At 47.3% G+C, this 23601-nt stretch overlaps 2 protein-coding genes across 10 annotated transcripts in view; both read left to right on the top strand.

Moving 5' to 3' along the window:
• LOC129714002 (synaptotagmin-1-like) overlaps positions 1-4293 on the top strand; it is a 136547-nt gene extending 132254 nt beyond the window's left edge. For 4 of the 7 annotated variants that reach the window (XM_055663465.1, XM_055663467.1, XM_055663464.1 and 1 more), the window contains 4 exons: positions 494-661; positions 1625-1742; positions 2893-3026; positions 3639-4292. In XM_055663465.1, coding sequence (XP_055519440.1) covers positions 494-661; positions 1625-1742; positions 2893-3026; positions 3639-3848 — 630 coding nt within the window. In that variant the 3' untranslated portion in view covers positions 3849-4292. Of the gene's footprint in view, positions 1-493; positions 662-1624; positions 1743-2892; positions 3027-3638 lie in introns of all 7 variants that reach the window. The other 3 variants (XM_055663461.1, XM_055663463.1, XM_055663460.1) reach the window with 1 other exon arrangement.
• A 3886-nt stretch (positions 4294-8179) lies between these two features.
• LOC129714001 (dynein axonemal assembly factor 3-like) lies at positions 8180-18545 on the top strand. Of its 3 annotated transcripts, none has more exons than XM_055663457.1 (12): positions 8183-8226; positions 10023-10117; positions 11196-11338; positions 12729-12822; positions 13276-13433; positions 14133-14309; positions 14736-14858; positions 15927-16049; positions 16694-16946; positions 17337-17451; positions 17966-18040; positions 18127-18545. In XM_055663457.1, the coding sequence occupies exons 2-12, from the start codon at positions 10036-10038 to the stop codon at positions 18272-18274; spliced, it is 1491 nt and encodes a 496-aa protein (XP_055519432.1). In that variant the 5' UTR covers positions 8183-8226; positions 10023-10035; the 3' UTR covers positions 18275-18545. The 3 variants fall into 3 exon arrangements, with proteins under 3 accessions (XP_055519434.1, XP_055519432.1, XP_055519433.1); XM_055663458.1 differs by having other exon boundaries at positions 8223-8241; XM_055663459.1 differs by lacking the exon at positions 14736-14858 and having other exon boundaries at positions 8180-8226.
• Positions 18546-23601: the final 5056 nt, after the last annotated feature.

Here is a 23601-nt window from a genome sequence, read left to right as displayed (position 1 = left end):
CACCTTGGCCTCCAGTGTACCTGTGTTACCCACCTTGGCCGCCAGTGTGTTGTCCACCTTGGATGGCAGTGTACCTGTGCTGCAGGTAGAGAGATGTCTGTGTCAGGCAGCACAGGTGTGTGTTGTCAGGATACCATGCCTCACTCCAACACCATACAATTCCTCTCTGAGCCAGGGAACGATAACAGGACGTGTACATGGCCTCACAGACCAGTAACAGGAACAGGCCACTCGGCCCCTTGGACTGTGCAATCCCACACGCCCAATCACCTTTCAACCCTGGCTCATCAAGAATCTACCAAACTCTTCCTATAAAATATTCCAAGATGTTGCTTCATCATAGAAGGGTCGAGATGGCCTGTTTCCGTGCTGTAATTGTTATATGGTTATATCTTGAAGTTATAAAGACTCGTGACCCCCTGCGGAGAGATGATTGTGGGGCATGTCGAATATCCCCCTCTCACCTGTATTCACCTATCGCTCTCTGTTCCAGATTCCATACTCTGAGCTTGGGGGTAAAGTCCTCGTCATGGCCGTGTACGACTTTGACCGCTTCTCCAAACATGACGCCATTGGGGAGATTCGCATTCCCATGAGTAGCATTGACCTCGCACACGTGATCGAGGAGTGGAGAGACCTGGAGTCAGCGGAGAAGGAGGAGGTATGGAGATACATTGTCCCTAGTGGTGCTAGGGGTGATCGCTGGTCGGCACGGACTCGGTGGGCCGAAGGGCCTGTTTCTGCGTTGTATCTCTAAAATCTAATAAAGTACTTATTCAAAACGGGTTTGTGAAAGCAGACATCCTTAATATCTTTCACACGGATCATGTTCTTCCGTTAGCAGAAGGAAGAGACTTTTTTGCAATCCTCCATTGACCAGAACAACTAGTTTTCCAGCAGCCTCCACTTACCTTTGCATCTGGAGGTCAGGCAATAAAGTTCTGAGGCTGTGCGTATCTCGATTACACTTCTGAGAGGCTTCTTGACGTGAGCTTCTATATTAAAGGCAGTTGCTCTCTCTCTCTGCCCTCACCATGTTCGAGGTCAGACAAGACCCCCTTTATGCAGGACCCTGGAGTTGGGTATGGGCATGATGGACTGAGTGTAAGTTGGGACCCCATGGTCTGGGCACTGGCTCAGGCAAGGACACTAGAGAGGAATCTTCACATCACAACCAGCTGAAAGGTGATGACTGGGGAAAGTTAGGTTATAACTCAGGCTCTTTGCTCCATTTGCAAAACCAACTGGATATTAAAACCACTGACCACTCCTTAATTTGCAATTAAATTGGAATAAGTCTGTAATTGCTAACATTTTATGTTAGTTTAGTTTATTGTCCCGTGTACCGAGGTACAATGAAAAGCTTCTGTTGCGTGCTAACCAGTCAGCAGAAAGCAATACATGATTACAATCGAGTCATTTACAGTGTTTAGATACAAGATAAAGGGAATAACGTTTAATGCAAGGTGAAGCCAGCAAAGTCCGATCAAGGATAGTCCGTGGGTCACCAATAAGGTAGATAGTAGTTCCGCACTGCTCTCTGGTTGTGGTGGGATGGTTCAGTCAGCTGTCTGCTGTTTGTGTCTCTGTATGAAGGTCACATATGTCTCTGCCACCTTTGCAGCAAGAGAAGCTGGGAGATATCTGCTTCTCCCTCCGTTACGTCCCGACTGCCGGCAAACTCACTGTCATCGTGCTGGAGGCCAAGAACCTCAAGAAAATGGACGTTGGTGGACTCTCTGGTACGTACGTCCTCAGTGGTTGAGTCAGAACGTCATAGACCCGAACAGCATGGAAACAGACCCCAGACCCCCCTGGGGGACAACTCTGACCACTGGACACTACAGCTGCCTTTGCATCAACTCACGGCGTTTAGGATGCAGCCCGTTCCCACCCTATTATTCTCCACACGATTATACTCAATTACATTTGTATAATAAGGATGTTTACATGATGTGTCCCTGGGTGCAGGAAAACAGATGGTAAATAATATTTGAAGAGAGATTATAGCAGCCTGGCCAAGGAGCTGTGGCTTGAGGAATGTTTACAATCGCAACACAGCGGGGCTTAGCGGGGACTCAAGGCCAAGGCAGGTTGTACTCTCCTCCAAACTATAGCATTTCAGAAAGGGCAGAGGAGAACATAAGGCCCTTTGGCCCATCTAGTCTGGTGATAGCTCTATCCCACTCCCCTGCTTATTCTATAAGGGTTCCAGTTTCTATTTGGAGGTTGGCTTGTGTGATGGTCTGGGCTGCTGGCCTTGCCGAGGCAGCGTGAGGTGTAGATGGAGGCAATGGAAGGGAGGTTGGTTTGTGTGATGGTCTGGGCTGCTGGCCTTGCCGAGGCAGCGTGAGGTGTAGATGGAGGCGATGGAAGGGAGGTTGGTTTGTGTGATGGTCTGGGCTGCTGGCCTTGCCGAGGCAGCGTGAGGTGTAGATGGAGGCGATGGAAGGGAGGTTGGTGTGTGTGTGTGATGGTCTGGGCTGCTGGCCTTGCCGAGGCAGCGTGAGGTGTAGATGGAGGCGATGGAAGGGAGGTTGGTTTGTTGTGTGTGTGTGTGATGGTCTGGGCTGCTGGCCTTGCCGAGGCAGCGTGAGGTGTAGATGGAGGCGATGGAAGGGAGGTTGGTTTGTGTGTGTGTGTGTGATGGTCTGGGCTGCTGGCCTTGCTGAGGCAGCGTGAGGTGTAGATGGAGGCGATGGAAGGGAGGTTGGTTTGTGTGTGTGTGATGGTCTGCGATGGAAGGGAGGTTGGTTTGTGTGTGTGTGTGTGATGGTCTGCGCTGCTGGCCTTGCTGAGGCAGCGTGAGGTGTAGATGGAGGCAATGGAAGGTTGTTCACTCCAACATTGGTAGTTTCCAGTTGCTGATGATGTAATTGCTGTCCATCCTAGATCCGTACGTGAAGATCCACCTCATGCAGAACGCCAAGCGGTTGAAGAAGAAGAAGACCACCATCAAGAAGAACACTTTGAACCCGTACTACAACGAGTCCTTCAGCTTTGAGGTGCCTTTCGAGCAGATTCAGGTAAGGCCAGGTGTAACATTCACATAGACCAACTCTGATCCAAGGGTGCAGTCCTTGACATTGAACGGTGACCCCTGACCCTCCTGCACCTGAGGGCTGGCTTACTACAGGGCAATGGTTTAGATTAACCATATACATAAATACAGGTTGAAGCGCTCTAGTTAGTTGCCTTGTACTCCTGCTGTCCGGCAGACTGAGGTACAGTGGAAAGCTTTCGAGTGGCACAGTGCCATCCACTCTATCCAGGCCTTTCACTATTTGGTAAGTTTCATTAAGGTCCCCTCTCATCCTTCTAAACGCCAGCGAGTACAGGCCCAGTGCCGCCAAAAACATAGGTGCAGGAGTAGGCCATTCAGCCCTTCAAGCTAGCAACACCATTCAATATGATCACGGCTAATCATCCAAAATCAGTACCTCGTTCCTGCTTATTCCCCATATCCCTTGATTCTGTTAGCTCAAAGAGCTAAATCTAACCCTCTCTTGAAAACATCCATTGAATCGGCCTCCACTGCCTTCTGTAGCAGAGAATTCCACAGATTCACAACTCTCTGGGTGGAGAAGTTTTTTTCCTCGTCTCACTCAGACTGGACTGGTTTGACTTGTGTTTTGCAGAAGGTGCAGGTGGTGATCACCGTACTGGACTACGACAAGCTGGGAAAGAACGAGGCGATCGGCAAGTGTTTTGTGGGCTATAACGGCACGGGCATGGGTCTGCGCCATTGGTCAGACATGTTAGCAAACCCCCGACGGCCCATTGCCCAGTGGCACACCTTGCAGCCCGAGGAGGAGGTGGACATAGCGCTGGGGATCAAGACTTCCTGATGCCAACACCCACACCCGCACACCCTGTAATTGATAAGCTTTGAGCAGACGTTTGTTTTCTGTGGCGATTTGTAAAATATATCACAAACAAGTTGTTGATGAGCCTACACATGTACCTGTTTCAGGATGTTCTTACCTTGAACAAGCCCAGGGCTTAGGTCGACCTTTCAGACAACCTGGCCTCAGTCATTCCATTCAAGGAAACGTTTTTATTCTGGACCTGGTTGTATTGTTCCCCTGTTGTCATTATACGATTCTGTAGTGTTGTGCCTGTATTGTGAGGGGGGAGATGGAACGGGTGTGGCATTAGTAACGAGGATTAAGGAACGGACAGCTGAAACACCATCAGAGATCACGGTGAACAGACAGAATTCTATTTTGTGAACAGAACTTTGATCTGTTGAATAAAACCGGTTATTGTCCCTCATGTGACTGGCGCTTGTTATTGATTCAATGTCTCTGTACCCCTCGTGTCCAAGTACAGGGCCAGGCAGGGTGGGATTCAGCCACTGCCCCCCACCCATCCACCCTTCCCCTTCCCCCACCCCTCTGCCCCACCCTCCTCCTCACCATCCCCCACACCATTAAAGATAGATACAGAAAGCCGGAGTAACTCAGCAGGACAGGCAGTATCTCTGGAGGGAAGGAATGGCCGATGTTTCGGATCGAGACCTTCTTCAGGCGTTCCCTCCTACACTTTACCCCTGGTCGCTGTAAGTTGCTCCTGGTGTGGAGGTGAGTGGTAGAATCTGGGGCGAGTTGATTGGAATGTGGGATGGATGTAAATGGGTGATTGTTGGTCAGTGTGGACTTAATGGGCCGAAGGGCCTGTTTCCATGTTTGTATCTATCTATCTATCTATGACTCAGATCCTATGAAGAAATTGGTGTCATTTAAGTGTGCTTTCCTGTTCTTAATGAGCTTATTTGCAGGTATCTTATAGGGGATGTTCATTAAAATGTAGAAAATATTAAATAATTTGGATGAGGTATACAGGGGTGGGAGATTGCAACCTTCATGTGGCCCGATGAATGCAATCAACCTGGCGGGCAGAATCAAATAAGATCAAATAGAACAAGTTGTCCTACAACTTTAGGCTGTGCACGTCTAAATACACAAGAGGAAGACTGTAATTTTTAATATTTTTTAAAAACATTTTAAATATTTAATATAATCTTTAAACATCTGCCTAAGAATACTACCTATTCTTCCTTCACCATTTTGCCTTTATAGATATGTATATAGCCCTGCAGAATTGTGCACCTATCCCCCCCCCTCCCCCTCTCCCTTTTGTTTTTGTTTTCTGTTTCTTGGTTTTTGTACTAAATTATATGTATGTACTGAGTACGAGCTGCTTTTAATCTCATTGTACATGTATAGTGACAATAAATGGCATATCTCTATCTATCTATCTATCTAAGAAGATGAGGTATGCCCAAAATATCACTTCAAAGCAGAACACAGGAGAGAGGGAGTCTGCACAAAGCATGGTGAGCATTTTAAAGTATATTGTATGAGAGGTGGGGGTTGTAGGGGGGACGTCATAAAGATGAACCGAGATGAGGAAAACATTTTTTCACACAGAGAGTGGTGAATCTCTGGAACTCTCTGCCACAGAAGGTAGTTGAGGCCACACAGTTCATTGTCTATATTTAAGAGGGAGTTAGATGTGGCCCTTGTGGCTAAAGGGATCAGGGGGTATGGAGAGAAGGCAGGGATGGGATACTGAGTTGGATGGTCAGCCATGATCATATTGAATGGCGAATGGTGCAGGCTCGAAGGGCCGAATGGCCTCTACTCCTGCACCTATTTTGTATGTTTCTATGAACCTCAGTGACGCAATACTCTGGTGTTTACAGACTTGACTCGAGTAGTTGAATCTCTACTGCTGCACTTGGCACAAGCACTTGATTGTAGTCCAAGCCCGCCCCCTTCAGCAGAATGCTGGTTGTTACAGATGGTAAATAGTTCTAAGATAGATACAAATAGCTGGAGTAACTCAGCGGGACAGGCAGCATCACAAGATGCTGAGTTACTCCAGCTCTATGTGACTAAACCTACTGAGTCAACTGATCTCATCCACTGCACTATTTAGCCATCAATGTTGTGCCAATCAGGTATACCAGGCAATGCAGCAAGAAGGAGACATCTCGCATAACGGCTGCCCATCACGCGGGCCCTGCCCTCTTCTCACTGCTACCGTGAGGCAGGACGTACAGAAGCCTCAAGTCCCACATCAGCACGTCCACGAACAGCTACTTTTCTGCAACCACCATCTCTGGATGGGTGACGTTTCGGGTCAGGACCCTTCCTCATACTGAAAGTAGAGGAGAGGGAACTGGTTGATGGCTATGTGATTCCTTTAGCTTCAGGAGTCTGGTGTTGGGAGTTTCAGCAACAAGGGCTCCTGCACTCCATGCTTGCGTCCCAGACAGACAGCTGTAATTATCTCAGACCTCAATACGGGCTATGTCACGCCAATTTTCTCTCTACGCTAAACCTCTCTTGGGAGAGTCCGTTGCAAACAATACTCGTTTCTCTGCAGATTAAGTGCGCTGAGTGCTCCCCATAATGGGTCAGTTGTCACGGTTACGGAATGAAGGACCATTTTTCCTTCCATTATTTTCTCCACCCATTATTTCTGATCTGTGGTCTGGGAGGTTTATTAAATAAGTCGAGAGATAAAGTGGCAAGTGGCAACTGATTGCTTTGAATGGGGGAACGGTAATCTTAAAGCAATTACACAGAGTGAATTGCAGACAAACCACTCTACTGAAAAAAATAAAATCTTGCAAAAGCAAAGAACTTGCGATAATCGCTTTTCACAGCATCAAGAAATCATAGAGAGGTTATTAATCTTTTTATGTGTTTGGTTTTGTTCTTGGGCAATTGCTGTAGGCAATTTCTACAGAAGGAAGACTCCATAAAATGGGATGTCGCTGTCCAAAGGGCTGGCACGGTGGCGCAGCAGTAGAGTTACTGCCTCACATCGCCGGAGACCCACGTTCCATCCTGACTACGGGTGTTGTTTGTACGGAGTTTGTATGATCTCCCTGTGACTGTGTAGGATTTCTCCGAGTGCTCTGGTTTCCTCCCGCACGCCCCTGGTGTGTGTAGGATAGTGTTAATGTGTGGGGACCACTGGTCGGTGCGGACTTGATGGGCCGAAGGGCCTGTTTCCACGTTGTATCTCCAAACTAAACTAAAGATAGACACCATTTTGGGTCAGGAACCTTCGATCTAAAGATTGTCTGTCCATTCCCTCCACAGATGCTGTCTGACCCACTGAGTTTCTCCAACACTCAAAAGCCTGTTGTAGATAACCTCCCCTACATCATCCTCCCCGTCACTACATGCCAGATCTTTAATTGGTTGGGTGTTGGAAGTTGCCCAGTAAATAAATAACTGGTGTAAAATGCTTTGCTGCAGTGCCCTTCACATCCACTCTTTGCACCCACTGAGGTTGTGCTAATGTTTATCCCTGACCTAAACGAGGTAACTTGGTCATCAATGTGTGCGCAGTTACTCGCGCGAAAGGCAATGGGCTGAGTTGGCAGTGGCATTGCTTAATTAGTAAATATTGGCCAGGACTGTCACTCCCGCATTGGTATCTACAGCCACAAGCGACGCTGATCTAGCTGAGGTTTGGAGCAAGCAGCCAACCAAAGATCTTATAGCAAAGCTCTGCTATAAGATCTTTGCAGCCAACAACTAGATTCCATCACCCATGACCAGTCATGACAGAGGGGGGCCTACTAAAAAAGGCCAGGCCACCTCAGCAAAATCATTCATATCTTTCATTCATTGTTCTTTATCTCTCCACATCACCGTCTACATCTCTTGTTTCCCTTATCCCTAACCAGTCTGAAGAAAGGTCTCGACCCAAAATGTCACCCATTCCTTCTCTCCAGAGATGCTGCCTCTCCCGCTGAGCTTTTTGTGTCCAAGTAGCGCTAAATATAATATCACTTCTATTTAACACCCACTTCTATTTAACGCCCTGTGCAAAAAGCCAGAGCCTCTGACAATGCAGCACTGTCTCGGTAGGGCGCTGAGATTTTTGTGCTCAGACCCCATGGTGGGACTCGAACCCTCGCCATCAGCGCCAGTGGCCGGTGCCGCCTGTGAGTGACGTGGCCAACGGTCTGCTCCGATCCCGTCCGCTCGCGGTCAGCGGCTGCAGTTCCCGCCGCCCCCACCTGCGGCGCCATCCGCGTTGCCATGGAGACGGCCGCGTCCCTCCGGACCGGATGTCCCGCCTCTTCGCCGGCGCCATTGGCCGTTCAGCCGCGCCGGGCGCCTGGGGAGGGTCGTGATTGGCGGAGAGCGCTGTCCGTCAGCGACCCTGCGCTTCCGGTGTGGCCTAGGGTGGGAGTTGGTGGGTTGAGTTTTGGTGAATTTACTGTTTGTTGGTGTTGTTCCTCAGGCCGGGGGGGGGAATGCTGGAAGTAGCGGCAGCAGGAGCAGGGGAGCAGCAGCAGTAGGGGTGCAGCAGCAGCAGTAGGGGTGGAGCAACAGGGGAGCAGCAGCAGAGGTGCAGCAGGGGCGCAGCAGCAGCAGAGCAGGAGCAGGGGTGCAGCAGCAGCAGCAGCAGCAGCAGCAGCAGGGGGCAGCAGCAGGGGCAGCAGCAGCAGCAGCAGGGGAGCAGCAGCAGCAGCAGCAGCAGGGGATGCAGCAGCAGCAGCAGCAGGGGGGCAGCAGCAGCAGTGCAGGAGCAGCAGTAGCAGGGTAGCAGCAGCAGCAGCAGCAGGGGTGCAGCAGCAGCAGCAGCAGCAGCGGAGCAGCAGCAGCAGCGCAGCAGCAGCAGGGGTGCAGCAGCAGCAGGGGTGCAGCAGCAGCAGGAGCAGGGGTGCAGCAGCAGGGGTGCAGCAGCAGCAGCAGCAGGGGCAGCAGCAGCAGCAGCAGCAGAGCAGTAGCAGCAGCAGGGGTGCAGCCGCCACGCCCGGGAGTTGCTATCCTGCTGTGACAAGTTGCCCAGTGAACCAATAACTGGTGTAAAATGCTGAGTGATGTCCATCCCTGACCTAAACATGGTGGTGAATCTGTGGCCAGCAACTCACACTAAAGGCAATGTGCTGAGTGACTTCAGTGCCATTGTTTAACGGGTGAATGTTGGCCAGGACACCTCACTCAGCAAGATCATTGTTGGGATCTACCCTTTATTACATTGGCCTGTTTCCTTTATCATCGTTACCTTTTTGCATATCTTTCATTCATTGTTCTTTATCTCTCTACATCATCGTCTATATCTCTCACTTCCCTTTCTCCTGACTTTCAGTCTGAAGAAGGGTCTCAACCCGGGACGTCACCCATTCCTTCTCTCCAGAGATGCTGCCTGCCCCGCTGAGTTACTCCAGCTTTTTGTGTCTATCTTCCCTGTTTATGTTGCAAGTAGCGCAATGAAGTATTTTACTTCTATTTAACGCCCTGTGCAAAAAGGCAGAGCCTCTGACAGTGCAGCACTGTCTCGGTACGGCACTGGGATGTTTGTGCACAGACCCCATGGTGGGACTCGAACCCTCAACGTTTATGTTTTTCCCTCAGTCAGAGGGGAATGTTGAACATTGAAAGCAGCGGGTGCCAGGGTGTTGCTATCCTGTGCTTCTACTCCCTCTCACTCACTCACACTGCAGAGACAGTCCAGGGCCCACTCTGCCTTCGTGGTGAACATGGACATGAGCTGTTGATGCATTCGTGAATCACCGTGCAGTCCCTCTTCATGTTTTTTGTCATCAGTGAAAATTGGAAAAAATCAACTTTTCACTTGGATGGAAAATGTTTAGAGGGATATGGGCCAAATGCAGGCAGGTGGGTCTAGAGTAGATCGGACATCTTGGATGATCAGCACAGGTATGTTGGGCCGAAGGGCCTGTTTGTGTGCTGCATGGAGTCACACAACTAGAACAAGTGTTTCACTGGAACCAGTGATGTTGGTGATACCTGTGACCAGTGGATGGGTAGTGCAACATCTCAGATTATGGCCAAGAAAGGTGACTCAAGCCAGAGATAAATGACGTTCACTGCAGAAGGAAGAGATCCTAACTGCAGAAATATAGTTTAATAATGCTGAGGAAAATAATGCTTCAAATTTAAGAAACATAAAACAGAACTAGAAACCTGATTCTTTGATGGACTGTTGTGATGTAGTTGATGTAATTGTTGTTATCTCCCCAGATAGCATGAAGAAATGACTGCGTGTGGGACTGGGGAAGGATTCGGAACAGTGACCTGGTGGGGGTTCAGCCCTGCAATGGATTTCCAGAAACAAGGTGAGGGTGGTTTGAAAAGCCTAAGTAAAAATAAAAAGAATGATAAAAAATGTCATTCTTTAAGCTCTTTAGGCTCTCTGTTAGTGAAGCATTAGACAAAATGTTAGACAAAAATGCTGGAGAAACTCAGTGGATGCGACAGCATCTATGGAGCGAAGGAAATAGGCAACATTTCGGCCCAAAACCCAAGGTGCCTATTTCCTTCGCTCCATAGATGATGCCGCACCTGCTGAGTTTCTCAGCATTATTATCTACCTTCGATTTTCCAGCATCTGCATTTCCTTCTTGAACATTATATGGAGTGCATGGAGGTGGTTTAACAATCAGTTGTTTGTGGTTCAGGCTCGGAGGGTTTGCAGGAGAGATTAAGGAACAGTGTCCAGCTCTGAATATTTATATTTGAAGTTTAACAAAAATACAGTTAAAAGAATCTAGCATGGAAGAGAATAAATAAATATTAGCAATATCTCAGAGCATGAAACCGCTGGGACCCCTGTTGGAGTTGCCACATCAGTCAGAGAGATAAACGTGTAAACTGTGTAAAACAATACACTGATCTGAGATAGATACAAAAAGCTGGAGTAACTCAGCGGGACAGGCAGCATCTCTGGAGAGAAGGAATGGGTGACGTTTCAGGTCGAGACCCTTCTTCAGACTGGAATATTTTATCTTCTGGCTTCACTGAATTCCCTTTGGCAGATGCAATGGGGATGAAATGGAGAATTTCTTATCAGAATGTCGACACAAAAAGCTGGAGTAACTCAGCGGATAAAGAGTGTTGTATTGTCATGTGTCCCAGATAGAACAATGACATTCTTACTTGCTGCAGCACAACACAATATGTAAACATAGAACACTAAACAATATAATTAATGTCAGTGGTCTGGAAAAAAGCAGTAGGAAAATAGTTACTCCAGCTCTTTGTGTCTATCGTCAGTGTAAACCAGCATCTGCAGTTCCTTCCTACACACGAGTTAATTATCAGCATTGATATAACTGGATAATGCCAGCGTAAAATTCAATATTATCCATTTCTGCTAATTGCCTTTGATGTGGTGCTTGTGATCTTTATTCACAGGGTTATCGGCATCAATGAAGGCACTGCGCTCCAATGAAGACGGTGTCCCTGAGCTGAATATCCTCATGGTTGGTGCGGGCGATAGCCGCCATCTCCTAACAACCATCTGCCGGGCTCACCGCTGGCCAACGAGGAAGATTCACGTAAGAACCATCACTTAGCAGATCCGCTTTCCTTTCCTAATTCAGTTCATGCTGAAATATGAGTCTGCTTTAGTGAAGCAACTTCAGAATATTCCTGACAATAATTTGGTTCAGTGTATTGTCATGTGTACCGAGGTACAGTGGAAAGCTTTTGTTGCGTGCTGCCCAGTTAACAAAAAGACATGATTACAATCAGACTGTCCACAAGTGTACAGATACGGGATAAAGAGATTAAGTGTTTAGTGCAATTTAAAGTCTGATTAAAGATAGTTAGAAGGTATCCAATGAGTGAGATAGATGGGAGGTCAGGGCCGCTCTCTAGCTGGTGATAGGGTGGTAATGAAGGTGCATGGTACATATGCTTTCATAGGTCGGTGTACTGAGTATAGGAGTCAGGATGTCAGCTTTGTAGGACTTTGGTTAGGCTGTATTTGGAATACTGCAGGTAGGTCTGGCCCCCCACCCCATTGCCGGGAGGATGTGGTGGGTTTGGACATAATCCAGAGGAGGTTTACTGGAACGATGCCTGGGTTAGGGTTTATTAGCTACAGGGAGAGATTGATCAGACTTGTGTTATTTTCTCTAAAACGCCAGAGGTCGTGGGGAGTTTAGAAGTGTGGAAAGTTATGAGAGGCATAACTTGTGGAAAATGACGAGCTGCGCTGTTTGCTGGTTGTGGAAGATGAGTCACTGAGTTGATATGAAGAGAAACCAATTATATGGTGATGGTGCAGGAGAACTGTTGAGGTACAATACAATACAATACCTTTATTTGTCATTTGAACCTCACATGAGGTTCAAACGAAATGTAGTTTCGCTGGTGAAGGCTGAGCTATGGCCTTGATAAATGGCAGAGTCTCGAAGGACCATGACCACTTGTGTGATCTTGCAGCTCATATCTTGCTTCTTAATCCAGTTGTAGTTGCCATCGTGAGGATTACAGCCTGGAATATTCCTTTTGGTTGAAGCAGACAATGTAAAACGTTGATTGTTTAAAAAAAAAAGCACCTATCCCATTAATGTCTCAGTCCGAAGAAACATCTCGACCCGAAACGTCAACCATTCCTTCTCTCCAGAGATGCTGCCTGTCTCGCTGAGTTACTCCAGCATTTTGGAGGGGGCCAGTCAAGCCCTTAGCAACTTAATCATTGTGGCTCAACGGTATCTATATTTTGGCTATTGCAGGCTCAGCACCTGGCCTTGTGACTTACAGTAGCTATGCGCCATTCTCCACTTGGCATTTAGCCAAAGTTAATGTTCAGTTAGCACATAGCCAAGTATCCCAACATCCTCTCTGCTTCTGACATCGACTCCAACACGGTTTAACAGTGGTTTGTGATGTATACAACAGTAAGGTGGGGAATAACGTTGTATTACTTCCTGCTGCCAGTTCTACATCGTGGAGAACAACTTGGAGCTGCTGGGTCGCCACCTTCTCTTTCTCACCATTGCTTTGGAGCGGCCAAGCACGATGGGTTTGCGAGGTATGTTTGCTCACTACTGCTCACTGCCGCTCACTACTGCCCACTATGTGCTCACTATTGCTCACTACTGCCCACTACGTGCTCACTACTGCCCACTATGTGCTCACTATTGCTCACTACTGCCCACTACGTGCTCACTGTTGCTCACTACTGCTCACTGTTTTCTCGCTACTTGCTCGCCACTGCTCACTACTTGCTCACTGCCGCTCACTACTGCCCACTACTGCTTCACTACTCCCCACTACGTGCTCGCTGTTTTCTCGTTACTTGCTCACTACTTGCTCACTACTGCTCACTACTACTCACTACTTGCTCGCTACTTGCTCATTACTGCTCACTACTGCTCACTACTTGCTCGCTACTACTCATTACTGCTCACTACTGCCCTCCACTAAATGTCCACTGCTCCCCTTTACGAATATCCATAACTGCAACAGTTTATCCGTTTGGCAGAAAAGACGGAGCTGTTGCTTGAGCTGTTTGGCAACAGTCTGATCCGGAGTCAGACTGCAACATACCTGCAGGAGAGGGCCAATGATTTCATCCGTTACGTCACTGACCTCGACTACCTGGAGAAGAAACTGCCGATGGTGGACATGAGTGGCCTGAAGGTAGGAGATGAGTCTAGTTCAATGGGAGGAGGCTGAAATAAAAGCAGAACATGCTGGATGAACAACTCTCAGACATGCAACGTTAACTCTGCTTTCCCATCTACAGATGCTGCCTGACCCGCTGAGTCTTTCCGCTATGTTCTGTTTAGAGCTTCTGGAAAGGGAACAGACGTGAAATGAAAGTAGCAGGGCTTTAATTACCTCCCGACGTAGTCCACGTGTGGCACGGTGACGCAGCGGGTAGAGCTGCTGCCTCACAGCGCCAGAGACCCAGTTTCCAACCTGACTATGGGTGCTGTCTGTACGGAGTTTGTACGTTCTCCCCACGATCGCGTGGGTTTCCTCTGGGTGTTCCAGGTTTAGTTTAGTTTAGTTCATCCCACATGCGGGTTTGTAGGTGAACTGTCGTTTATAAATGATCTCTAGTGTGCAGGACAGAACTAGTGTAGGAAGGAACTGCTGGTTTATTCTGAAGAAGGGTCTCAACCCGAAACATCAACTATTCCTTCTCTCCAGAGACGCTGCCTGTCCCGCTGAGTTACTCCAGCATTTTGTGTCTACCTTCGGTTTAAATCAGCATCTGCAGTTCCTTCCTGCACACATTGTCATATGAAATGTGTTTAACACTTGTTACCAAACTATAACAACAGTTGAAAGTTTGATTTTCAGTTTTAAAACTTTGTTGCTCCTTCCTTGCAGTTTAAAGAGCGAGACCAGCTGGAGGCTATTTTTAAATTCTGGCGGGATGCAGATGCCAAGACGTTTCAGATCAGTAAGCTGTGGGATTTACGGAGCAGGCAGTACCTGGGCAATCGATACGACTCCAAGAAAGGGGTCTATGACTGGGACCTGCACATGAAGCTGTACGATAGAGGGGTAAGTGGTGGAGTGTAATGACTCCATTCGTGTGGAGTTCAAACAAGGCGCAGTGCTCCCCCTCTACGTGTAAGACCTCAGCCAATGGTCTCTTTCACTGAGCCTTGCGGTGTTCAAAACAAGAATGCACACTTTCAAAGAAATTTCAATACAAGATACCAAAGCGCAACAAATTCTGCAAATATTAGAAGTCTTTTGAGTGAAACAGCTCCTCACAAACGAGTCTCGAACCGTAACGTCACCCATCCCTTCTCTCCAGAGATGCTGCCTGTCCCGCTGAGTTACTCCGGCATTTTGTGTCTATCTTCGGTTTAAAGCACCTTCCTGCATCAATAAGTACTATGTTTTCTTTTCTAATTTTACTGAGATGGATGTAAGACTCGTGCTGTTTACATTGTAACGTCTTGTAACTTTTATTTGTTGTAGGCTAATATAATAAACAACCGACAATATTATCAATGGAGAGATAAAGGTTTGGCCTTTGAGAATCGCGAGGGGCTCTATGATGTTCCGAACAAGTCGCTTGCTTCAGGCATGCTTGTCAATTGTGTATGTTCAATTTAAAACAAACATCTGCTTTATACATTTGAAAATATTATATGTTTATTAAGAAAATGACGGGATGTCATAAGGACCAAAAGATCAAAGAAATAGGAGTAGAATTAGGCCATTTGGCCCATCAAGTCTACTCCACCATTCAATCATGGCTGATCTATCTCTCCCTCCTAACCCCATTCTCCTGCCTTCTCCCCATAACCTCTGACACCTGCACTGATCAAGAATCTATCTATCTCTGCCTTAAATATATTCTCTGACGGCAACCACAACCTTCTGTGGCGATGAATTCCACATGCCCTCTGATTCTCAGCCCTCAGTCGTGAAAGCTCTCTGCTCTGCAGCTCCTCCCCCTCTCCCCCCCCCCCCCCCCCCCCCCCCTCTCCCCCCCTCTCCCCCTCTCTCCCCCCCCCCCTCTCCCTCTGTGTGAGGCAGCCTGTGTGTGGTGTGTGAGTCAGTGTGACTGATACGAGGGACAGTGCTGTGAGTTATAGCTGCAACACAACGGTGCGTGCGTGGGAAGTTGGTTCAATGAGGCCGCTCCCACGGGGTCGGCAGAGGTTGTCATTCACTGCATCTTTTGAAGTATCAGCCACTTAATGCTGCTGTACTCTTGGTATATTTTGACAATGTCATATATTTGAGGTGTTTCAATTTGACATTTGCACTGCAAGTTAATGTATTCAAGCAACAAAAGTGAAACAATCCAATTTCTAAGGTAGACATAAAAAGCTGGAGTAACTCAGTGGGACAGGCAGCATCTCTGGAGAGGAGGAGTGGGTGATGTTTCGGATCGAGACCCTTCTTCAGTGTCAAGTCTTCAGGTCTGAAGATGGGCCTTGACCCGAAACGTCACCCATTCCTTCTCTCCAGAGATGCTGCCTGTCCCGCTGAGTTACTCCAGCACTTTGTGTCTACCTTCGATTTAAACGTGCATCTGCAGTTCCTTCTCTCACATTCCCATTTCTAGACGGGTTGGCAGAAGTATTTTTGTCTGAGCAACATTAGCAAGGATCAATTATTTTCCCAAATTCTATAAACGCCTGCATGCTTTTCTTGCAGAAAGGGGAGAAGATTGCAGCCCGTGGTTTCTGGGGAGACATTGTTACAAGTCCATATGTTGCATTTGGAATTGTCAGTGAAGAAGAATCTCTTCTGAAGAAAGCAAATGGCATCTATGTTAAGGTAAAAAATGTATACAATTGGTCTAAACAGATACTATCATTACATTTGGCCCGGTACACGGATAGGGCAGGAGCAGAAGGATGGGGCCTGATGTTGGCAAATGGGACTCATAAGGTCATAAGCGATAGGAGCAGACTTAGGCCATTTGGCCCATCGTCTACTCTGCCATTCAATCATGGCTGATCTATCTCCCTCTCAACCCCATTCTCCTGCCTTCTCCCCATAACCCTGATACCCGTACTGATTCAGTTCTAGTGTAGATAATGAACAGGTTGTGCCAGTCGACCTCTTCCTGCCCTCTGTAGCTCGCTCTGTTGCAACGTTATAAAGGATTTACTGCGAGAGAGCCTGATAAATGATCCTAGGATGAAATATTGACAACCATTGGATCAGGCTTTTCATGGACAATGTGGCCTCACCTCTTCCTGCTGTAGAAGTGGTTGTGTTTCCTGAATGAGATTGTGGATCAAGGTGAGCCCACAATCTTACCTGGTGCAGGTTAGGGCTCTACACTGGTCCAAGTAGATTGAGGTTGAGAATGTAATGAATTTCATCTATGAATCATGTCACATTGACTAAGGCGGCTGTGCAAACTCTGATCCACTCGCATATCTTTCAACGCTGGTGATGTTTGTGTTCTGCAGACAGCGCAGGATATCTCTCAACACAATGTCACAGCTTTGTTCCATGAACTGGTCAGTAAGGAGAGGTATGTACTACTGCCGTCAAAGGAAGAGGCCACTCTGACTGAGATTACGGATGAGGATGAAGATGAGCTGAAAGAGGCTTCTGGCACAAAGGACAAAGCAACTGGTGAAAGTGAGCAGATGGTGACAGAGGGTCAAGCAGTGAAGCAATGCCACGGGCTGGACAGTGTCTCCGGACCGGCTGAATACGGTAATATTGACAGACTACATGGGGAAGGGATGTAATGCCCGCCACTCCTCCAGTCAATGTTGCCAGTAATGATTTACTGCTGTGTTTGCATTTGTGTAAGTTGCATATTGAGCATGAACCATCAGATTCAAACAAGCCACCATTCATTATGTCTGGCGGAAGGAACTGGTTTACACTGAAGTCAGACACCCACAAAATGCTGGAGTAACTCAGCGGGACAGGCAGCATCTCTGGAGAGAAGGAATGGGTGACGCTCTCTCCACTGTACATCTGTAGGATTTGTCGACATACAGAATATTGTGATTATTTATCGAGATTATTTTAACCTCGGGCATGGGCTTGAAAAATTCTAAGTAAATTCAATAACTAAATGTTTTTTTCTTCCATCAGATTACCTCCCACTGCCTGACGTAAATATTCATTTCCTACCATTAAACTGTGTGACAGAGCTTCATAACAAGAGCAATTACCGAAACCTATTTAATGTGATCTACCTTTCCTGCAGGTAAGCAGATGACTTTGTGTGTTTGGTTTTGCTGCACGTTCACTTTGACCAGTCGCTTCTTGCATCTCCTGTCGTCCATATTTCCCTGTGTAACCACTTTCTGTCATTAATTTTCTCACAATGTTTGAGCTCTCTTTAGACTTTACTTTAGACTTTAGAGATACAGCGCGGAAACAGGCCCTTCGGCCCACCGAGTCCACACCGACCAGTGATTACCCCGTACACGAACACTATCCTACACACACTAGGGACAATTTTTACCAAAGCCACTTAACCTACAAACCTGGAGTGTGGGTGGCAACCAGTGGTAATGGAGAAAACCCACGCGGTCACAGGGAGAGCGTGCAAACTCCGAATAGACAGCACCCGTAGTCAGGATGAAACCCGGGACTCTACCCGCTGCGCCACGATGCCTCCCCTTCTCACTGCCTCCTGTTTCCTGTCTGCTTGCCTTGATTCAGTGTTTGTGTTCAGTGATTCACGCGATCATTCTCTTTATCTGTCTTTCCACCAGTATGGTTCACCAGTTAAAACCGGAGTTGGAGCAGATAGCTGCCCCTCGGGCAACTCTAATCGTGGAACTGACAAAGTAAGTGTTTGATGGCTTTGATACTTCACTTGAACGGATTGAGCATCGACATTAATGCAGTAAAGTGTGCCGTTGTGTCTTGTTAGGTTCATGTTAGACTTGCGGAGTGAGACGGTGAGCAAGTTTGCCAATCGTGTGTCTGAGCTGGGGGCTGGGGCCGGTTTCCTGCCTGTCGGGAGTGTGGACAGCGACAGAGATGCGTTTGCACGGTTTCAACTAAAAGAGGACCCGTAATATTGTGAGGAAGCGATGAGCCAAACACACCCTCAGCATCAATGTGTTCAGTGGCAAGTACCGATCATCCTGAAGCTCTCCAATGGCCACACTGGGCTAGGATATCACTTACACGCGGGCCAAGGAATGGCATCACTTCACAAACAACCTGCTGAAGATATTATCATTAAAGAACATGGTGTCACACAAACGGTGGAACATAACATTTTCTGCATCGAAGCTCGGGTCTTTAATCTGTAGTGCTGAATAAAGATGGATTAACTTTGACATAGTTCAGTGTGTGAACATTTCATTCCATTAAGGCTTTTCCCCTTCAAAATAATAATAATAATTATTATTATTATTTTATTTATAGAGCACTTTAAAAACAAACATAGTTGCAACAAAGTGCTGTACATCACTAATCATTGACAAAAAAGTTAATACACACCAAAAATAACAATCAAAAGAAATAGTAGGAAAAGACGTGTAAAATAAAGAAACATCAAAAACACCAAAAACAGAAGCAAAGTCTCAGGCATGGTCAAAAGCCAGGGAGTACAAATGTGTTTTAGCACTGGATTTGAAGATAATACTATGATGCTCCTGAAATAATAACAACCTGAATCAGTGAACAATATTGAAATCAAGTCTGGCCAATGGTCATTTACTTTGTGTCCCTGACGTAAGTGTACACATTCCTGTGTGCTGCATGTGCTGTATATGCTCGATGGCACATGTGCACATGGTTGGACATTTATTAGTAATACTCAGGAAAGTAAACTTCTGTGCAGAATTCTGTAAAGAGAGCCTGGAATTCTGTGCAGTGGCTGGAGGTTGCAAATATTCTGCCCAAACTGTTCTCAGTGATTCAATGACAGGAGTTGCAACACGGGGCATCACGGTGGTGCAGCGGGTAGAGCTGCTGCCTCATCCTGACTACGGGTGCTGCCTGGACACTGCCTTGTTCGTTCTCCCTGTAATAGCGTATGTTTTCTCCGGTTTCCTCCCACACTGCAAAGACGTGCAGGTTTGTAGGTTAATTGTCTTTGGTAAAATTTGTAAATTGTCCCCAGTGTGTAGAATAGCGTAAGTGTACAAGGATCACAGGTCAGCATGGACTTGGTGGGCTGAAGGGCCTGTTTCTGCGCTGCATCTCTGCATGAACAGCGGCAACAACTAGAGAGCGGTAGTGAGCTGCCATCTACCTCACTGGAGACCCTCAGACTATCTTTAATCAGACTTTACTGGGCTTTACCTTGCATTAAACATTATTCCCTTTATCATGTATCTGTACACTGTGGACAGCTCGATTGTAATCATGTATTGGCTTTCCACTGACTGGTTAGCACGCAACAAAAGCTTTTCACTGTACCTCAGTACACGTGACAATAAACTAAACTAAACTAATGTTACAGGGCACCAGAGGACGTTGCATAGACAATAGACAATAGGTGCAGGAGTAGGTCATTCGGCCATTCGAGCCAGCACCACTGGACAACATACTGGCCAACACTGATGGGTGACTTTCCAAGTCAGACAAGACTTTCTGGAAGGTACACAAAAATGCTGGAGAAACTCAGCGGGTGCAGCAGCATCTATGGAGCGAAGGAATTTCCTTCAATCCATAGATGCTGCTGCACCCGATGAGTTTCTCCAGCATTTTTGTTTACCTTCGATTTTCCAGCATCTGCAGTTCCTTCTTGAAGTCTTTCTGGATGAGTGTGCAGTACCTCATTATACCACGCCGTGGTGCTGCTGAGCAGCTGCACTCTGCACTCTGAGGGCTTTGTATTAGGCTCTGTGGCCAAATGGTCATCGTGGCCTCTGTGTACAGACGGCTCCACTGGGCAGGGGGGGGCAGGGGCAGGTGAATGACACTCCCACTGGACCAGTCTACTGGGCGTTACAGTCAATGGCATGGAGCCCACTCTGTCTGAACAGCGAGACATCGAGTCCCAGAGGAAGATGGACCAATTATTCACAGCTTCGGGTCTCATAGAGTGATACAGCACAGAAACAGGCAGCTTGGCCCAACTTGCCCACACCGGCCAACATGGGGAGGGGAGGAGGGGGTGGGGGGCTGTTATGTGCAGACATTCACATGAGACGATAAGCCGTCTGTACATCTATCCTCTACAAAGGCCATAAAAGACCCTGATCTGTGGGGAATTCCCCAGTGTCCGAGCTTCAGGCAGCTGTTTCACACTGAAGAAGGGTCTCGACCCAAAACATCACCCATTCCTTCTCTCCAGAGATGCTGCGTTACTCTCCCGCTGAGTTACTCCAGCACTCTGTGCCTGTCTTTCTGTGCATGCTGCTGTATTCTAACCATGCAAGGGCAGGATTAGCAGTGTGGAAAGAGCCAAGTGATCAATGAATCCCATGAGGAGCTCCACGCTTTCACTTGTCAAAATATCAAGAGTCATTTTGCTAAAATGAAGAGGTCATGTCTTCAGTGGATGCATTTGGTAATCGCCACATTAACAGGAACAGAGGTGTAAAATACAAGACGTCTTGTGTGCGCTGTCAGTTATTGAGGCATACACCACTGAACATCAATTATCACAGATGATGTTCTTTATCGCTGAGACCAGATTAAAATTTGTCAGCGTTCACTGATGAAAAAGAAATGCAATCCTGCCAAAGCATTAAGTATAATTGTGCTTTTACCTCGAGTAATTCTGAGCTGTGTGAGAGAATGCCACAGGAGATCCTTGTTCCATGTGGCTCTCAAACAGTACAACCCCTCCCCTTGTGTTGTGGGGTAAACTGAGACTGAGACTGACTCCCCCCCCCACCCCAATCTTTGCACATCACCCAATCTTTTCTACTCGTTACTTTAATTTCATATATTTTGTGTTTTTATGACTGTCGGCCGATCAATCTCCCCCTTGGGACAAATAAAGATCTACTGTATCGTATCACAGATGTTTAAGGACATTCATGGATGGGGAATGCTGCATCTCCTCCTGTTCTCAAAGGCACACGATCCTGATCCTTGAAGTCATGCCAACCTCTATATCTGCTTCCGACAACCAGACAGTTTTATGCTCGAGCTTATTAACAGATACAGACTCTGCTTTTTAGTGGGAACAAGGAAGTGCAGATGCTGGTTTACACAAGATGACAACGTGGATAAAATGAAAGGGATGTATTCAAGAGAGAGTTTGATTTAGCTTAAGGCTAATGGAATCAAGGGATATGGGGAGAAAGCAGGGACGGGGTACTGATTATGGATGATCAGCCGTGATCATATTGAATGGCAGTGCTGGCTCAAAGGGCCGAATGGCCTACTCTTGCACCCATTTTCCATGTTTCATGTTCTATGTTCTAAGATAGACACAAAAAGTTGGAGTAACTCAGCTGAAGACTCTGGTCTGAAGAATGGTTTCAACACGAAACGTCACCCATCCTTCTCTCCAGAGATGCTGACTGTCCCGCTGAGTTACTCCAGCTTTTTGTGTCTCTCTTCGGTTTAAACCAGGGTCTGCAGTTCCTTCCTACACACAAAGTGGAGGAGCCTGTTTCAGTTTCATGCTAGAACCTTGAGCAAAGAAACAAAGAGCTGGAGTAACTCAGTGAATCAGGCAGCATCTGTGGGGGGAATATTTTGGCTCTGGATCAGACTGGAAAAGGGTCCTGACCACAATGTATCATCTGTCCCTTCCCTCCACAGATGGTCAGTGGACAGAGGCTGGTCAGTGGACAGCGGCTGGTCAGTGGACAGGCTGGTCAGTGGACAGGCTGGTCAGTGGACAGGCTGGTCGATGGTCAGCAGCTGGTGAGTGGACAGGCTGGTCAATGGTCAGCGACTGGTCAGTGGACAGGCTGGTCAGTGGACAGGCTGGTCAGTGGACAGGGACTGGTCAATGGGCAGTGGCTGGTCAGTGGACAGCAAGGGGCCTGGGGAGAGGGAGGAAGGGTAGGAAGATAGCTGTCAGCTGGAGTGGCTGATTTACACTTCACCTTCACTAATATGTGGTGTGGAGGCAAGTCGACAAAGATTTACAGCAACGTTCAGAATAGAAATCACGCACACACAACAAATCCCCAGACATCACAAACCTCTGTCATCAAATCCTCCTTAATCCCGCCTGTATAGTTTTCATTATTCACTGCTCTGGACCCTGGTTTCATGTTAATCTGCTTTTGTTGGCTCACTATAAAAATACTGAGCACCTGTTGAAAATGTCCATGATCTGATCATTGGACAGAAATAAAATCTTGTGTGTTAAATCAAAAGTCTTATTGCTGCCTTTTAAAGTTGAGAATCTGGGCGATCTATTTCTATCAGACAATGTCACCACATATACAATAGGCTGTGTTATACAAGGACTGTCTGACTACATTAGCTAGCTACTATCCTTTGGTATTTCAGCGAGCTAGAGTCATTTTGGCAGAGAAGGAGGCCATTTGGCCCATCGGGTCTATACTGACATGTTGTTGAGCATCACAGGCAGATCCATTGTCTTGTGTAGGAAGGTACTGCTGGTTTACACCAAATATTGACACAGAGTGCTGGAGTAACTCACTGGGATGGGCAGCATCTGTGGAGAGAAGGAATGGGTGACGTTTGAGGTTGAGGCCCCAATGCTGCACGTGCCAACTGTGTCGGAAGTGGATGGAAGAGTGAACATAGAACTAGACTGTATGGGTGATCAACGGTTAGCATGGACTCGTTGGGCCGAAGGGCCTGTTTTGCCTGCTGTATCTCTAAACTGAACTGAAAACACATTGAACGAGCTGCCAGCTCTTTAACAGAGCTGTCTGTTCATTCGCCCAGCCGGCACCACATATCACTCTTCAAGTATTTAGCCAATTCCCTCATGAATGGCCCTGTAGGATTGTCCTTGCCACTCATTCTGTCCCAACCTGGCACACTCCGCAAGGCACTGAAGGCTGGGATAGAATGGATGTGGAGAGGATGTTTCCACTAGTGGGAGAGTCTAGGACTAGAGGGCACAGCCTCAGAATTAAAGGACATTCCTTTAGGAAGGAGATGAGGAGGAATTTGTTTAGTCAGAGGGTGGTGAATCTGTGTAATTCATTGCCACAGACGGCTGTGGAGGCCAAGACAGTGGATATTTTTAAGGCAGAGATAGACAGATTCTTGATTAGTATGAGGTGTGAATTGTGGAGGCAGGGGAAGGAATAGAGGAAGGGTAGAGGGAAAGGGGAGGTGAAGGGACAAATGGGTGTGAGGCCAGGGGGGGGGGGAGGGGGCACAAGGAAGAGGGGGGGTAGAAGAACAAGGATGTTGCCAGGACTTGAGGCCTGATCTATATGGAGAGGTTGGGCAGGCTAGGACTTTATTCCTTGAAGCAATAGACAATAGGTGCAGGAGG

This window comes from Leucoraja erinacea, chromosome 37 (assembly GCF_028641065.1).
Source record: "Leucoraja erinacea ecotype New England chromosome 37, Leri_hhj_1, whole genome shotgun sequence".
In the NCBI taxonomy this organism is placed as follows: domain Eukaryota; kingdom Metazoa; phylum Chordata; class Chondrichthyes; order Rajiformes; family Rajidae; genus Leucoraja; species Leucoraja erinaceus.
Note: the sequence above shows the minus strand (reverse complement) of the source record. Positions and strands in the feature narration are given on the sequence as shown.

Excerpts from the sequence above, each read along its gene's own strand:
- LOC129714001 (XM_055663457.1), top strand. The coding sequence starts at position 10,036 with ATGACTGCGTGTGGGACTGGGGAAGGATTCGGAACAGTGACCTGGTGG. Across the intron at positions 12,823-13,275 it reads AAGCACGATGGGTTTGCGAG|AAAAGACGGAGCTGTTGCTT; the intron begins GTATGTTTGCTC and ends TCCGTTTGGCAG. Across the intron at positions 16,947-17,336 it reads CTCCGGACCGGCTGAATACG|ATTACCTCCCACTGCCTGAC; the intron begins GTAATATTGACA and ends TTCTTCCATCAG.